This window comes from Archocentrus centrarchus, chromosome 7, assembly GCF_007364275.1.
Source record: "Archocentrus centrarchus isolate MPI-CPG fArcCen1 chromosome 7, fArcCen1, whole genome shotgun sequence".
NCBI classification, from domain to species: domain Eukaryota; kingdom Metazoa; phylum Chordata; class Actinopteri; order Cichliformes; family Cichlidae; genus Archocentrus; species Archocentrus centrarchus.
The window spans coordinates 36,085,514-36,102,776 of record NC_044352.1 but is presented as its reverse complement, the minus strand read 5'-3'; the positions used below and the strand labels follow the sequence as shown (position 1 = coordinate 36,102,776).

The 17,263-nt window shown below is 41.4% G+C and overlaps 1 protein-coding gene across 2 annotated transcripts in view; it reads right to left on the bottom strand.

The window, feature by feature from the left end:
* rtel1 (regulator of telomere elongation helicase 1) overlaps positions 1 to 17,263 on the bottom strand; it is a 45,343-nt gene that overhangs the window by 4,578 nt on the left and 23,502 nt on the right. For both annotated transcript variants that reach the window (XM_030734710.1, XM_030734711.1), the window contains exons 17-29: positions 15,958 to 16,071; positions 14,825 to 14,865; positions 10,228 to 10,313; positions 9,162 to 9,239; positions 8,934 to 9,011; positions 7,848 to 7,994; positions 7,630 to 7,745; positions 7,375 to 7,498; positions 5,866 to 6,031; positions 5,024 to 5,181; positions 4,706 to 4,801; positions 3,794 to 4,010; positions 3,309 to 3,446 (exon numbers count right to left, since the gene is read on the bottom strand). In XM_030734710.1, the coding sequence (XP_030590570.1) occupies positions 3,309 to 3,446; positions 3,794 to 4,010; positions 4,706 to 4,801; positions 5,024 to 5,181; positions 5,866 to 6,031; positions 7,375 to 7,498; positions 7,630 to 7,745; positions 7,848 to 7,994; positions 8,934 to 9,011; positions 9,162 to 9,239; positions 10,228 to 10,313; positions 14,825 to 14,865; positions 15,958 to 16,071 (1,559 nt within the window). The remainder of the gene's footprint in view (positions 1 to 3,308; positions 3,447 to 3,793; positions 4,011 to 4,705; positions 4,802 to 5,023; positions 5,182 to 5,865; positions 6,032 to 7,374; positions 7,499 to 7,629; positions 7,746 to 7,847; positions 7,995 to 8,933; positions 9,012 to 9,161; positions 9,240 to 10,227; positions 10,314 to 14,824; positions 14,866 to 15,957; positions 16,072 to 17,263) is intronic.

Here is a 17,263-nt window from a genome sequence, read left to right as displayed (position 1 = left end):
AATGACCCAAAGCAAAAGGAACCCAAGAGTTTCTCAAGGCAAAGAAATGACCAAGTCAATCACCTGATCTCAGCCCAACAGAGCATGTGTTTCATATACTGAAGACAAAACTGAAGGCAGAGAGACCCACAAACAAGCAGCAACTGAAGGTGGTGCAGTAAAGGCCTTTCAGAGTCCCTGGCTCCTAGACCAGTGACTGCAAAGGATTTTTACCCAAGATTTAAAAACTATCCTTTCATTGTCCAGTTCATTTTGAGCCTCTGAAAATGGAGGACAGTGTATGAGAATGCTGTAATTCACGGTCCCTCTGAGGACCTCTCTGATGAATCTGGACAGCACTTTTTCAATGCCAACTTATCTGGATGCTGCACCGTCTCATTCTCCCCTCCTTCACACCCGTATCTGTCTCTCAGGGTCGCCAACTGGTTTTGTAATCCGGTAACCATAGTTTGTAGCAAGACTACTACTTTTACCATTAAGGTAAAACCTCAGAGAACGACGCCCGGATGGACGGACAGACCAATAGACATATGAATACCGTCTTTGAATAGTAAAGAACACACGTGGCAAATTTCACGGCTCAAGTCCTTGTGGGAGTTTATAGATCGATGTTGTGCCAAAAAGTGATCGTCTGCCAAAAAAGTGATTTCCAACATCTTTATGTTTTTACAGTGTAATACCTTTGCTTATATTGGTAAATAGGCAGTAGTCATAAGGATTTATGAAGGGCTTATAAATAAAATAAAGAAATTATTTGTTTTCCATGTATCTTTATGACTGCGTTATTGTACCTACATCATCATCAATCGGTCCTTTTTAGCCTCTTCAAATATCTTTAAAGAACTGTGACGTTACATTTGTTGCGGCCCTCTTGCCCAAATTGCTCTTAAAATACTGTTTTTAATGTCCTCCTGATAAATGAAGGATTTATATAAAAGTCACTTTACCAAAAACTGATGGCAGCGTCTACCCGGTAACAGGACTGTTCCTTCTGGCTCAAAATGACTTCATTCATGAGCGACATATATCTGACATATCTTTCACAGATTATGGGATAAAAAATTCATTGACAACAGTTTAAATACAGGCAATCATTTTTTGGCACAACACTGGAAAATAAAACCTCAAGGACCGACACTTGGACGGAGGTACGATATATCCTCCCAGTTTATTTTAACACTATAACTAGCAGTAATAAAAGATAATGTATGCCTGAGCACATCAGCACATGCGTTGATAATATTGTCCCCACCAAATGCTGCAAGATATATCCATACCAGAAACCATGGATGAACTGTGAGGTACGCTCCATGCTGCATGCACGCTCAACTGCATCTGCCTCTGGTGACACGGAGGGCTACAAAAAGGCCAGATATGACCTACGTAGATCCATCAGGGAAGCCAAGAGGCAGTACAGACTGAAGCTGGAGGGATATTACAAACACTCTGATTCCCGACGCATGTGGCAGGGCTTGCAACACATCACTGACTTTCAGCAGAGGAACAGCAGGGTCACAGCCAGCCACAACGGGGAGAATGAGACGGTGCGGCATCCAGATAAGTTGGCATTGAAAAACAGCCGGACTCCAGCTCCCTTAAAGTGCTGTCCAGATTCATCAGAGAGGTCCTCAGAGGGACTGTGACATAAAGCTGGATCGTTGGCACTGCTAGAAAATCTGGAGACCGGGAGAAGTTGCAGGTTTTTATTTCCAAACTACACTACGAGTTCTATGCTCGCTTTGACACCATCAACTCCAGCCAACGTAGAGAGATTCTACTACCAGAGGCAGCACAGAGCTCTTCACCCACTGTAACATCAACTGAGGTGTGCAAGGCCCTGAGGAGGACCAACCCCCTAAACGCACCTGGCCCCGACAACATCCCTGGCCGTGCTCTGAGGGTCTGCTCTTCAGAGCTGGCCGAGGTTTTTACAGATATTTTTAATTTGTCCCTCTCCCAATCATCTGTGCCCACATGCTTCAAGTCCACCACTATAGTGCCCCTCCCCAAGAAAACCAACACAACCTGTTTGAATGACTATCGTCCCACTGCACTCACTTCACTTGTAATGAAGTGCTTTGAGAGGATGGTCATGTCCCATATTAAAGGATCCATTCCAGACACATTAGATCTCCTGCAATTTGCATACCGTCAGAACCGTTCAGCTGATGATGCTGTTAATGCAGCCATCCATACAGCCCTCTCACACCTCAAAAATAAGGACACTGATGTTCGAATGCTGTTTATAGACTACAGTTCAGCTTTCAACACTGTCATCCCAAGCAGGCTGGTTGAAAAGCTGTTCACCCTCGGACTATCACACTCCCTCTGCCGCTGGGTCTTGGACTTCCTTACAGACAGACCTCAGGCAGTCAGAGTTGGTACCAGGACATCAGAAACAAAGACAGTGAGCACTGGGACCCCACAAGGCTGTGTGCTCAGTCCCCTCCTGTACACCCTCTTCACCTATGACTGCGTCCCCTCCCAGAGCAACACCTCCATCGTCAAGTTTGCTGACAGTAAGCCTCTCCACCTGAGCACGGGACTCAGGTGGAGAGGGTGAAGACCTTCAAATTCTTCAGCACCCACATCAGTGAAGACCTCACCTGGACCTACAACACAGCACAGACTGTCAAGAAAGCTCAGCAGAGACTCTTCTTCTTAAGGAAACTGAGGAAATTCGGATTATCCCCCAAGCTCCTCAGCAACTTTTACAGATGCACTGTGGAGAGCATCCTGACAAACTCCATCACGGTGTGGTGTGGAAACTGCACCACTCAGGACAGGAAGGCTCTCCAGCGTGTCATCAAAACAGCACAATTCATCTGTGGAGCTGCCTTCCCATCACTACAGGACACTTATAATACCCGGGTAATAAAGAGAGCACACATCATCATCAAGGACCGCACCCACCCACAGCACACACTGTTCACACTCCTGCCGTCTGGCAGACGTTACAGGAGTGGAAAAGCAAGAACAACCTGACTAAAAAACAGTTTCTATCCACAGGCCATCAGGCTACTGAACCACTGACTGATTACCAAACTGTGATTACCTGCCTTTCTTTCATCTGTATATATCTGTATATATTGCACTTGCTTTATTATTTATTTATTTTTATTTTTTACTTTTTCTATATACTTGTTCTTAAATTTTATTTTAACTTAGTTACTTATTTCAATTGTGTGTAAGGCAGTCGCAAGTAAGAATGTCATTGCTCAGCATAACCACTGTGTTTTGCGGTGTACATGACAATAAACTTCTTGAATCTTGAATATCTCACACATTTACATTAATGAAGATCATACCACTCTGCAGCATCACGGTCTTCTTCTGGTCTTTGGACAGAGAGTGATCAGGTTTGAACCCGCAGCCCTGCCCCGTCAGCTCCTGGCACTTCTCATCAAACCTCTTTTTGTGATGGGGGCGAACAAACTGGTAGAAGCCTGTGACACAACACAACACAACACAACAACCAACCATTAACTGTTGTGTAAGTTTCAGATGTTGCACGAAAACACAGTTGGCTGTTATAAATTCTTCGGTTCCTGCATTGTGACCGATAAGGACAAAATAATAGAAATAATCAGGAGTGCAGTCTCAAATTCCACCGTATAATTAACAAAAACCTCCAAATGAAAAATCCTGTTCCTCCAGGCTGGGGGTTGGGCTAACACCCCCATCCCATAAAACAAAAAACCTGTTATGGAAACAGCAGCAGGTTGATGCCTTTTGTCCCACATGGGACGACGAGGATCAAGTAAGTAATGTACAGGTAGAGAAGACGACTTACCACGGAGCAGACTGTGAGTATTAGTGTCTTCACTTAAGATTGCTGTCTCAGTCAGCAGGAGATCCAGGTCGTCAGTCTTCTTGTAGGTCTGCAGAGCCTGTACGATGCGGTCAAAGCTGACCTGACTCAGGGATTTCTTCATGTCTGCCAGGAACTTCTTAGCCCTGCTGGCTTTACCTTCTTCGGACACATCCTCAGAGACGCTCGGTTTCTTCATCTGTGGAGAAAAAAAATAAACCGCTGTCAAAAGATACCCACGGCACTGTAAATATGGGCCTCACAAAAAACCGCCACCTCTCCAGAATCTCTTCCAGCTGCTTCCTTCACTCACTACAGGTCATAATATCTACAAACATGGAGACTCCTGCCTGACCTCATCCATCAACCTGTCCATCACTGCAAACAAGAAGAGGCTCAGAGAAGATCCCACTTTGAATCTGTCACTCCTACCTCACATCTCACCACTTTCTCCCTGTCCTCATACACGTCCTGCACCAGCCTCACATTCTCATGCCTCCTCACTTCCTCATGCAGTACCACAGTTCCTCTCTTGGCACCCTATTATATGTGTTTCTATACCTCTCCATGAACACACTCAAAGCAAACAACACGACTGTTGTGCTCTTTATTGGCACAAAGTCATACTGCCCTCTCTCCTAGACATCTTCATACTTCCACAGCTGTGTCATCTGCCTTTCCACTTTTCATCCTCTTCATAGCTCCCTCCTTACTACTCCTCTGCACTTCCTGATTCACTGACTCTCCTTCAACTTACGAGTTCAAATTCAGCTGTAGACACACAAACGTAATTATCCTAACCTTTTCAAAATTCAGTAATTCAGCCCCAATTTCCCCTGTCAGAAAACATGTTTGCACTGAGTACAGCTTTGTGTTATTTAGAATATCATATACCTGATCTTGGACCAACTTGATTTTACGTTTTCCTCCTCGCAATTCATCCTCCGTCCTCTTGTCGTATTGAAGAGACAGTGTGGACAAACGATTTGCCTTCAAGAGTAAAAATGCACAAGAATAAATCAAGTGGAAAATCTTGGAACTACTATTTACATTTTTTGGTTTTGTAATGCAACACACAGTTTATACTCAGTACCCACTTGTGTCTGTTATTCATGAGATGACTCGGTACTTCTTACTTTGTCACATGCTAACTGGTACACATAAGAGCAGAGACCTGTTTCTGCAGAGCAGACCAAAGTCAAACTGAGCTACCTTCTCCTCTCCCATGGCAACATCACTGTCCTCTCCAGTGCAATGGTTGCCTCGCTCCAGAGCATCCAGCAGGTTGGTCGGTCTCCTCTGATTCTCCTGCACCTCACTCTCATACTCAATGCAGATATTGACCATTCCCTTGGCTCCGTTGTTCTCATCTGTTCACAAAGTCAAAGGGACAGGTTAAAATCCATCAAGGACTCACTTTTGCAGCTCAGGTGGTTGAAGGTTAACCAAACCGAAGGTCAGTGGATCAATCCCCAATTCCTTCAGTCCGCATGCCAAAGCATTCTTGGGCAGGATGCTGAAGTTGCTTCCCATGCATCCACTAAGGTGTGACTGATGCATCAGGAGTGAATAAAAGCGCTGTATGCATGTTTCTGTGATTGGGTGAATGAGACTTGCACCAGTACCTGAGCTGTCAATCCTCCGGCACAGCTGGAGGCCGTGAGCTTTCTCTAAGAGCTCTGGCATCGTCTTCCATCTGACAAATCATGTGTAAAACTAAACTTTCCATAAACTGCAGGGTTAGGGTTAATTGGCTTTTAGTTAGTTACATTTCTCTTTATTATTGAACTTATTTATTATTATGTCGCTACTGTGTTATTTCTGCATTTTAACTGCTGATGTTCATGTCTGTGAAGCCCTTTATAAATTTATGTAAAGTACAGCAAAAGAACTCCTTCCTCTTCAATATGCTGCAATGAGATATCCTCCTGAGAAATGAGGAAAAAAGTATCTTTCAACGTAACTTTTTTTGTGAACAAAACTACTACAGAGGACATAAAGTCTCAGGAAGATATAAGAAAACACCACAACACTTTCATTATTTGCATACTCACTGAGTCTCCTCCTCTTCAGGCTGGGAAGGTGGGCGTCCAGCACTTTGGCCTTCTGGGTGGGTGAACTGTGGGAGGAGTAGCAAGAAGTGGAACTGGAGGACTGAGTGTCTGGTGAACACACAGTCCTACAGGTCTCTGCTGGAGCCTTCTTCTCAACCACAGGCCTCTAAACATGGAAAACACAAACTGTCAGTACAAGCTGACAAATTTAACTGCAATCAACTTCCACAACAGTGTGTATACACTTTTCACTGCACATGCAGTGAATGGAAGACCAGACAATTTTACTTTGACTTTATTTGGACAACCCCACCTTTTAGATTGCTATGACAGTGCCGTTGGACTTTTATCTTCTTGTTGCCATCCTGCTGTAAGTAATCTTGGTGTTATCTTTGATAAGCAGATTAGCTCTGTGGTCAAGGTGACTTCCTTTCATTTAAAGCTCCTTAGTAAAATAAAGTCTACCTCCTGCCACAGGACTTTGAGAGTTATTCATGCTTTCATTACGTCTCGTCTTGACTGCTGTAATTCTCTCTGTTGGCTGTGATCAGCTGTTACTTCACCGCTTGCAACGGTCCAAAATGTAGCAGCGCGGCTGTTGACAGGCAATAAACGGTGTGATCGTATTACACGTATACTGGCCTCCCCTACATTGGCTCCCAGTCTATTTTAGGGTCCAATTTAAAATTTTACTACTGGTTTCTAAGAGTCTTAATGGTTTGGCGCCCGGCTACTTAATGGATCTTTTGAGACCCTGTATTCCTTCTAGGGTCTACAGACCATCGGTTATTGAGTAGACCTAGATCCAAGTTGAAGAGCAAAGGTGAGAGAGCAGTGGTAGCAGCTTTGGAATAACTTACCTTCTCATATATGAGAAGCTCATTCGCTCAATCATTTTAAAGCACTTCTTAAGACGTATTTATATTTGCTTGCATTTGAGACCAGTTGAGTGAGTATTCTGGCTTTATTATGGTATCACAGTTTTTATATATCTGTGATTTTACCTACGGTTTTACCAGTTAATATTTGATTTTTTTACTGTATTTATTGTTGTTTTAATGACTATTGCATGTTTTGATGAGCTGTACAGCACTGTGGTCAACTGTAGTTGTTTTTAATGTGCTATAGAAATAAACTTTGCCTTGCTTATTATCCAAAGCCATTTAGTAATAAGACCTTTATTTCTTTATTCTACAGAAACTACCACAAAACACTTTCCATAAAAACAAATGTTTGCTAAAAATATTTAGTGTGTGTGTGTGTATATATATATATATATATATATATATATATATATATATAGCCATGCTACACTTCTTTTTTTTTTTTTTTTTTTTTTTTTTTTTTTTTTTTTAAATCACAGCTCATGTTTTTATCTTTTCAGCGCTTAAAGAAATAAAAAATTAAAAACAACTACAGATCTGAGTTTTCACCAGTTCATTGAGGTGGTTGTTTAACAAAATCAAATAATGCAAGAATTGTGTGAACTGCACAAATGCAATAACCCACCAGTTTCTGTGCAGTCCTGAAGAACTGAGACACATCACGGACCACATTGCCAAAACTGTCATAGAGGCGCACATAAGACCTCACCCATGAAGGAAGCTGAGCCCGCGCATCATCATATTTAAATCTGTGGGGAAAGTTTCCTTTTTATCATCAATAATTACAGTTACCTCAAAATGAAATGAGATTTTTTTGTGTTGCAGAAGGTGAAGTGGAAGGCAGAGTGGAGGATGTCCCCATGATATCAGTGTATCTGACCTCTGGTCACACAGGAAGATGGCTCCATAGTCTTCCTTGTGACGTATCACTCTGCCGATGGCCTGATTCACGGCTCTGAAAGCCTGCTGTCTGTACCACTCGTGTCCTGATAAGTACTGCTCACAGACACAAAGACAGAGAGAGACAACTGTAATACGACTGAGCCACTAAAACATCATCCAGTATTTTCAGTGAAACGATGGGTAGTGACCTCGTACCTTCAGCCCGGGAGCTTTCTTTCGACTCATCTCGTCCAAAAACTGCATTTTCAGGATAACTCGAGGGTCCATCTTTGGAGGGAAAGGAAGGCCGGTGATGATGACACCACGGCCAAAGGTGTCTGCAAAATCCAGACCCTCGCTGGCCTACCACAGGAAGATAATTACACAATGGCTGTGAGAGAAAACCATTTGTGGAACCTTACAATAACAAAGAAAACCATAACTCCATATCTATGCATCCATTTTCTTAACTGCTTATCCAATTAGTCCCAGATATCATAGAGTAAGTAAGTAAAACTTTATTTATATAGCACCTCTCAAGACAGGTGTCACCAAGTGCTTCACAACAAGACAGAGAATGATTAAAACAATTAAACAAATGCCAAGCTAAAAAGATGAGCCAGAGGCAGGGTGCACCCTGGAAATGTAGCAAGACAGACAACCACTAGACTCATGACCAATCCTCCCAACAAACATGGTACGATGGTGCAGGCACCACTCAACAAGAGTTCAGACCTGTAGGAGACTCTGTGTGAAGTCCAAAGACATGCTACACTGATATTATACTGACAATAACAATACTGACAATAACAATAGTGACAATTATGTCTGTTAATTTTCTTTCACAGGAAAAGAAGAGCGAGCCACTAAAATGTCAGCTGTGGTCATGATGCAGGTGGTTATCATGCTGATGGGAACTGAAACTCTGTATCCACACTGTGGAGCTGTTATTTTTGCTTTCTGTCAATGAAGTGTGAAGCCTGTCGGTGCTATATTGATCCCTTTGGAAATGTTTTACCTTCTTTTAATAAATCAGAAAATCAGTTCGGTCTCAGTGCTCAGTGTGTGGATTAGACAAAATCACCCAGTTCTTATTTTATAAACTCATTCGAGATGTTATCCTGTACAACTGTTACACCCTGGGCAGGAGAACAGTTCAAAATTACCATGACATTCGTGCCCATGTAAACTTCTGACCACACCAGCGTACCCATAATATGAACTAAACGCTCCAGCTCAAAGCTTCAGAAACTGAACTGTTGAGGCGAAAGTCAAACTGAAAACACTTCACAGCCTCCTCACCTTCCCTCGACACACAGCAAAGAAGGCTCCTCCTTTGGTTGCTGGATCATTGACTTTGCTGTAATATCCATCGATAACCTAGGAAAAGACACAAAGAGAACCACAAAGCACTGTTTTTTTAAAACTATAACTACTTTAGGAAATATTTTTAGACCGGAAAAACAGAAGTGTGTGTACAGATCAGATAATTAAAAAAAAAAAAAAAAAAAAAAAAAAAAAAAAGCTCACCTCATTAAAGGTGCCCTTCCCTTTAGGTTCAACAAAGATGGGCTTTTTGTTCTCAATACGGTCTGAATGTCCGTTAGCCTGGTGACAACACACACACACACACACACACACACACACACACACACACACACGCACGCACACACACGCAGGAAATGGTTTTACACAGCCACATCTTATAAATTATAGCTGTAGCTACTGCAGCAACACACGTTTGATTGTGGACTGTCTCTCTGAAGCTGTGAGCTTTGCCTGACCATAGATACAGAGGGGTGAGTTATCAGCTAATGTTAGCACTGGTTAGTTAGCAAGGATGACTGAGTATGCCAATGCATTAAATCACAATATTTATTATTCATCAGATTTCCTGGTCACCTGTAAATGCTTTGGCCTTTCAAAATAAGCTTAGAAATGAGCTTAGAAGACCACTCGACACTTTTAACACTCTTTATCTGTCTTTTGTTAAGGTGCCCACATTATGCTCACAGTAACCTCAGAAAGAAATTCTCAGCTTCTGATGACTCTACAAACATCCTGTGAGCTCTGATTGGCTGCTGACACCTGGCACACTCAAAATTTCTTCAGAAATTTGGTAGTTGAATATGCTAATGCAAAAGCATTGATGCACTATATATACACGTTATTCATTAGAGTTATTGTTCTGCTTCATCTTAATGATTGAGGCCCACTATAAATCATCAGATTTATTCCTCTCCTTGAGTGTGCGAATGCAGTAGCATTAGGGCACACAAAATATTTGTGGAGGTGGGATGTGGACAGGCTGCAGGGGAGAGGTGGAGCAGCGGGTTCAGGGGGGGGGGGGGGGGCAGTAATTGTGTCTCTGTCCCTGACGCAGCTTTCCTTTCTCACTCATCAGGGCTGATCCTGTGGGTGTGGGTGGAGGTCAGTGTGCCCTCTATGAAATGTTCTGAACTTTCAAACTAAAATCCAGCTGACCATCTCTGCATGAATTGTGTTTAATTGTCGTCTGCAAATGTCAGAGTCTGTCCAAAACAACAACAACAAAGACTTTAGGTTTTCCAGGTGATTCTGATGACTTTCCACTTACTCTCCAGAATTCCAGTGTTTTTTCCATTAAAGGGAAGGAAGGGAAAAATACTAAGAGTCCATGAGGAACCACACGACTCAGGTTGGCTGAAAAACAAAACACAACAAGCCACACACACATAATCACAATCAAAGATCTTCCATACCCCATATACAACCCAACATGATAGCACTGTCTATTATAGCTGGGGTATAATGTAGTAATAGTCCTGTAATAAGGTGGAACCAAGACCAATAATGTCGAACAGCAAGTTATTACCACTTAATTACCAAAATATCCAAGTTAATATTTTGTATCTACAATGGTTACAGGTGAGTAATATATACTGACTTGTTGGTGTAACCTCATAATAATAAGGTAATACTGGTTGATGATTTAACATATTAGAAATGCTGGAATTAATCCTACCTGGTGTCCCCAGAATTATTCTGTCTGAAGGTAACAATGTATTAAATTATTTTTTTTTTTCCAACATTATCTTTATTGGGTTTTCAAAAATGCTTCCAATAATATACAAAAATAAGCATGCTCTCTCAAAGGAAACATCAAGGGCAACTAAATTATTGTCCAGTTTTCAACTTGCCTTTCCTTGCAAGTCAGGTGCTTATAAGATATCTTAGAGCAGCATTTAAATGACAGTACAGAATGTATGAGAAAAGAGAATTTAAAAAAATAAAAACACAAAATGAGAAAACAGGTGGGTAAACCCCAAAACAAAACAAGACAGAAGGACACGAACCCAACAACCACACCAACAAAGGTTTCTCTATATTATCAAGGGTTAGCCCAAATTATTTCACTATTGTGTATATGATTCAAAAAAATACAAACTCGGATATACAGTTCTCACAAAATAAGGAAGTCCAGTATACAAAGAAAACAGATTATTTTTAGAAAAGGATACTGCAGATAATCACTAGTAACTACACCTCATCCACCCCACTCCCCCCGTTCGTTAAATCCACACACTCTAAATATTCCATAAAAGGACCCCAAATGTTTTGAAATTGTGGTAGTTTCCCCTTTATAGTATAAGTAATCTTTTCCATGGGTAAAGTTGTGGAGATTTCATTAATCCAGTTAATGAATTTTGGTTTACTGGTGCTCTTCCATGAGAGTTCTATGACTCTTTTTGCAAGTAGTAAACATAAATCAATGGCAGTAATTATTTTTCTGGTCATACGATGTCCATCCGGATACAGACCTAAAATGAACAGTTTAGGGTCAAGAGCTAATTTTATACCTAGTATAATCTCTAAAGCTTGTTTAATTTCTCTCCAGAATTGTTGAATTTTATTGCATTTCCAAACACAATGGAAAAACGTCCCCTTCTCCTCTCCACATCTGTTACACCAGTCTGGGATGGCACCATTATACTTATTAAGCTTTTCTGGTGTCACATATGTCCTCATTAGCCAGTTATATTGCAGTACTTTGAGGCGTGTATTGGTAGTTTGTGTTTGTGCTTCAGCGCATGCCTCTTCCCAGTCCTCAGAGGATAAATTCTCCTGTAAATCTTCCCTCCAGGCTTTAAGTTTACATGAAGAAGACTCGGAGGATCCCTCTGCTAACATGTTATATAATTTGGAAATGTATTAAATTATTTTAAATTAATATTACACAATGGGAAATTTTTTGTTTTGAGGTGTGATGAGAGTATGTTTACAGAGCCACAGGATATTGTATTTGCACATTAATACATTTTTTATGAACTATGACTCATGAAGCAAACGCAGCTATAAACTGTTTGTTTCCCAGTGGGGTAATATAGTCATAGCACACGTGTTTGAGACTTGATTATGACATTTACATTCAGCAAGAAAAGTTCAGATGCTAAAAATCCACCTCAGTCAAAAATTAATGATCCTTTCCACTATACACCAATCAAATAATTTTTGCATCATAACCATCTCAATACCAGTCTCTGCCTAGTCTGAATTATCTGTGTGTAAAAGCCACTGAATACCATTTCCTATTGCCATCAAAAGCCTCTACATCCCTAGAACCAATCAGAAAGCAAGATCGAATCATGTGACTGAGTATTTTCAACACTGCAGCACACTGTGGAACCAGAGCTTGCTGGTGGTGATCAGATTGTAAACACAGCTGTAGGTGAGTCTAGCGTTGTTGTGTGTATAGAAAAATGTTTGATGATCAAACTTCACGATCAAGAGGAAGTAAAATCCTAACGAGGATCATTACTGGCTGCCAAACGTGCCCGCCGGCCGGCACAGGGCCAGCAGCGCTCCCATCTACGTCACTGCAGAGGGACTCTCACATGGCCTGCTTGCGTGGAGCCGGGGTGGCAAAGGAAGCTGAGCTCGGCGTCTACCTGCATGCAGGTGGCGCTGCTCGCAGCCCTCCATGTGCGTCCCTCTGTCATCATGCAATCAATGTGCTGCCATTTTGTGCCATTGTGGTTACATTGTGTCTTTTTATAGTGGTCTAATATTTGGGCCTTTTCCCTTCACTCACTGAGAAGAATGATTGCATGTATGGCACATAGGCACGGATATGGATGAACCTACCCACCCTCTTAATCCTGAGAAATGGTGAATCTCTTATTTATTCTGTGTTCTTTCGTCACTTTCAGTGTTTCCAGTTCCATCCAAGGTGATTTTGCCACTCTTAATCGTATCTGTGTGGAAGAATTGGATTGGAATTTTTATATACTGACTTGTGGTAACAACAATCTAAGATATTACCATTGTGCTAGAATATTGTGCTATTATGCTATGCTGTCTGTGTAGATTCTCAGTTATCCAGGTCATAGTAGTCTCTGGAGCTTGAAAAAGGCGACTGGACTTCTTTTTGTTTTTTGAAGACGTTTCACCTCTCATCCGAAAGGCTTCTTCAGTTCTCAACCAAATGGTGGAGAGACCCAGGTATTTAAACCCCTGTGGGCGTAGTCCCCTGGAGGTGGTTATGACCCTCTATTGATCATGTGCGTGAACACATGTGCCCAGGTGTGAAGGGGGCGTGGGTCATATTTAATCAGTGGTTTCAGTTGAAACCAACTTAGGACTCCGCTCCATTGTTTCCTGTGGCCTATTGAGGTCACTGGAACAAAGGTGTGAATGGGGGTTGAGACGTCTAGGAAGGGAGCTCAGGACAGCACTGTAAGCGGGGGAAAGTTGGTGACTCCTCCAGGGGACTACGCCCACAGGGGTTTAAATACCTGGGTCTCTCCACCATTTGGTTGAGAACTGAAGAAGCCTTTCGGATGAGAGGTGAAACGTCTTCAAGAAACAAAAAGAAGTCCAGTCGCCTTTTTCAAGCTCCAGAGATTATGCTATGCTATTGCTAATTAGTTTTGTCTTATAGGCATATAATTTTTCCACAATATTACCCAGTTACATTAGTTTCAATTGGGGATGTTCCTGGCAGCTAATTTCTTAGTGGGCTAAACGAGGGAAAATCAATTAGACTAACCGACTAGTCTAAAACTAAGAAAGACTCAGATCAAGTTAAATTTCAGGACTGTTCAATGGGCAATGTCTAAAACTGCATAAACAAAGGTATCTGACACCATTAATCACATTCTTCTATAATGAATTGCACTTGCTTATCTGTGCGGCACCGTGCATTATGAACACTGCACGTTATACTCCAGACAACAAAGAAAAAAAAACTTCACGGGGGCAGCATCCTGAGCAGTGGAGCCCAGCCCTCCCTCCTCCCCAGCGTCCTCCTCCAGCTTACCCGATTCAGACTTCAGCGCTGGGTCTTTGTAGAGCTACGACGTAACCTATGCAAGTGGCCGGTGTTGTTGCTGGTGTTGTTGCTGGTGTTGTTGCTGGTGTTGTTGCTGGTGTTGTTGCCGGTGCAGGTGCGTTGCGTGTGTTAATTATCTTTCGGTTGTGTCCCGGTGTTTTAAATGCGGCGTCGGCCAACAGAAACATAAAATGAGACCTACTCTTTGCTGTGGTCAGTTTTTATTAAGGTGCAAACATATTTGTTTCTCTAGGTTTTTCGCTTCTTTGTACAAACTTGCAGAAAGCAGCCGGAAATGCAGGGAAGGAAGGGTTCAGGTTACGTTGTAAAACTTCAAAATTAACAATATTAGACTTATTAAAAGTATCGGGCCAAGATTAACAGAGTTGTGGTATTTTTCTATAATGATGTCAGGACTGCAGCTCCATCTGGTGGCAGATCGCTGCGTAACATTTAGGACAAACATTTACCAGCACTGGGCATCAATTAAAACCTTAATAATTAGGCTAACCGACTACTACATCTGGTTACCGACTAGCGACAATAATGACGATTAGTCGACTAGTCACGCACATGCCCAATTTCAACATTACACAGATATAACCATTGTTGATACAAGATAATTACTTAGATATTACTTTGGTAATGATGTAATAAGTTGCTATTGCCATATTATCATTAGTTCCACTTTATTACCCCATTATTACCAAACTATAACAGAAAGTGCTACCTTAAAACACTATTTCAAAAAGGTAAGAAGCTATATGACATAATCCTGAACAATAGTGCCAAAGGTTAACAACATTGCTTATGTCAGCTACAAAAGCATGTCTTTAGAGATAGCAAAATCAAATTATTTCCATACTATAAATTGTGGTCTTACCAACAGTGTTTCCTAGAGATGCCATGTTTTCAGGAACAAACCTGCCACACAGATTTACAGTTTGAGTTTAGTATTCGAGTAACCACTTCAAAGCAAAACGACTATAAGCAATTATATGAGATCAAATAAATAATAAAAGTATGTCAACACAGAATATCTATCATCTGCTTCTGTTTATCCAGGGCTGGGTCCCCAAGGGCAGAAGCTTCCCTCTCCCCAGACACTTCCGGCTTATCAGGGGAACACTAAGGCATTCCCAGAATTCCCAAAATGACACTTTGACACAATGAAATATAAGCTGCACACAGACTACTTAACAGTGTAAATTTATTCTTCCCTCAAAATAACTCAATATACAGCCATTAATGTCTAAACCAGTGAGTACACCCCTAAGAGACTACACCCGTAAATGTCCAAACTGAGCACTGCTTGTCATTTCCCCTCCAAAATGTCATGTGACTCGTTAGTGTTACTCGGTCTCAGGTGTGCACAGGGAGCAGGTGTGTTCAATTTTGTAGTACAGCTCTCACACTCTCTCATACTGGTCACTGAAAGTTCCAACATGGCAAAGAACTCTGTGAGGATCTTAAAGATGAATTGTTGCTCTACAAGAAGACTGTTATATAGTCTGCACACAGACTACTGTTCACTGTGTCAAAGTGTCATTTTATCAGTGTTGTCCCATGAAAAGATATACTTAAATATATGCAGACATGTGAGGGGTGTACTCACTTTTGTGATACACTGTAGCTTTTGGAGCATTGTTCTTTACTAGCCACAGCACTTCCTCCTTAACTAAAAAAAAAAAAAATGTACAGGTGCCCCTGAGGGGCATACATCTAATACATTACCCTGCTGGGGTTCTCTCTCTGGCAAAGGTCTTTACCTTGCAATACAAAGTGCCTTGAGATGAATGTTTTTGTGAACTGGTATGAATAAAACTGAAACTGAAGTCTTCCACAAATATGACAGGATTTTAGTTGAGTTTAGAAGAGACCAAAAGATGACAAGAAATTTGGCTTAACAACAAAAAATATCCAATAAATGAGTTATGTGACTTTTCATTCCACAGAACTGGCAAATTGAAGAAATGAGCTGTTAGAAAGCAGCCATATGCTGAACAGAATACTAACCTCCGATCAAACGCTGAGCTTAAGTGCTTTCCATCAGGGCCTTGTCCAATGATGCTCACAAAGATCTGGTCCCGCTCAATCACATGGCTGTTCTCCAGACGCACTGGGAAGTCTCTATAACAGCAGGGACAGAAACTGGGATCAGGGCTTAGGTTTACCTGCTCTCCATGTCGCAAACAGAATAAAGGCTTACTAGAACTGCAACAGCTTTTCATTCAATACTTCCTGATTATTTTCTATTCAGCAAACAACATAAAGAAATGCATTAAATTTGGGTGTGAGGTTGATGCATAACATTGTCCCATTGTATTAGTGCGGGTCCCTGGTCATTTTAATATTATTAGCAATAGCAGAGGTGATCTGAGAAGTCCCAGCAGCGATCAGGGAGCGCAGACATTTAAGATTGGAGAACATATCTTTAGATGTGTGAGAAGCTCTGGTACCATTGTAGCTTAATTTCTATGGTGTGATATATTTCAGTCTGGACCAAAGTGTTACATGAATGGGTTGAACTAATTAAGCAACATCAGCACCCCCACAGTTAGCAGAGCTAAGAAGTACAGATATCTCTCCTTGGTAACAAAAATGCACCTTTTTGAGTGAATAAATTAGAACTAGTTATACGTGGATTATAATTCACAGCAAAGCACAAAACAATGGGCTCTATTTGTCCCCCTAAAGCACAAAGCAATCAGCCAGAGTCTGTTCCAAGAGAACTTATTTTACTTCAGGTATCTGTAGCAGTGTAAAAACCCTCTAAAATAGCTAAACTAATTGGAGTGAAACATGCTGACTCAATGTGCAATAAAGATCAAGGAAAATATGGAAGAAGGTGTTCATAAAGTTTTTAAATTAATCCTATGCTATATTACTTTGGCTTTTAAACCAGAACACTGAGTTACAGTTCAGCCTGTAAGTATATAAGCACTGACAGTTTCTGTACACCACCACAGTGGATTTTAAATCAAATGACCACTATGTGAAGGACCTGCAGACTTTAAGCTTCAACTCAAGTTCAACAAAAGTTAAATTGACTTTAGGAATTATTTACATTCTTATACATACAGTAGACCCTAACTGTAGAGGCTCACTTAACAAACTAACATAACTTTAAATATGAGGGATGTTTTTAATTCTTTGCCATGAATAACCACACGAAGTCTAGAAACCATTAACATCACGAAGGCACACAGATTCTGCACACCTGCAGCGAGTTCCCAGCTATCAGCCCAGTATTTAGGACTGCGCCAGAGCCTCCTACCTTCGCCGGAGTGTGTGTCCATCTACGGTACTAAACAGCCGTCAC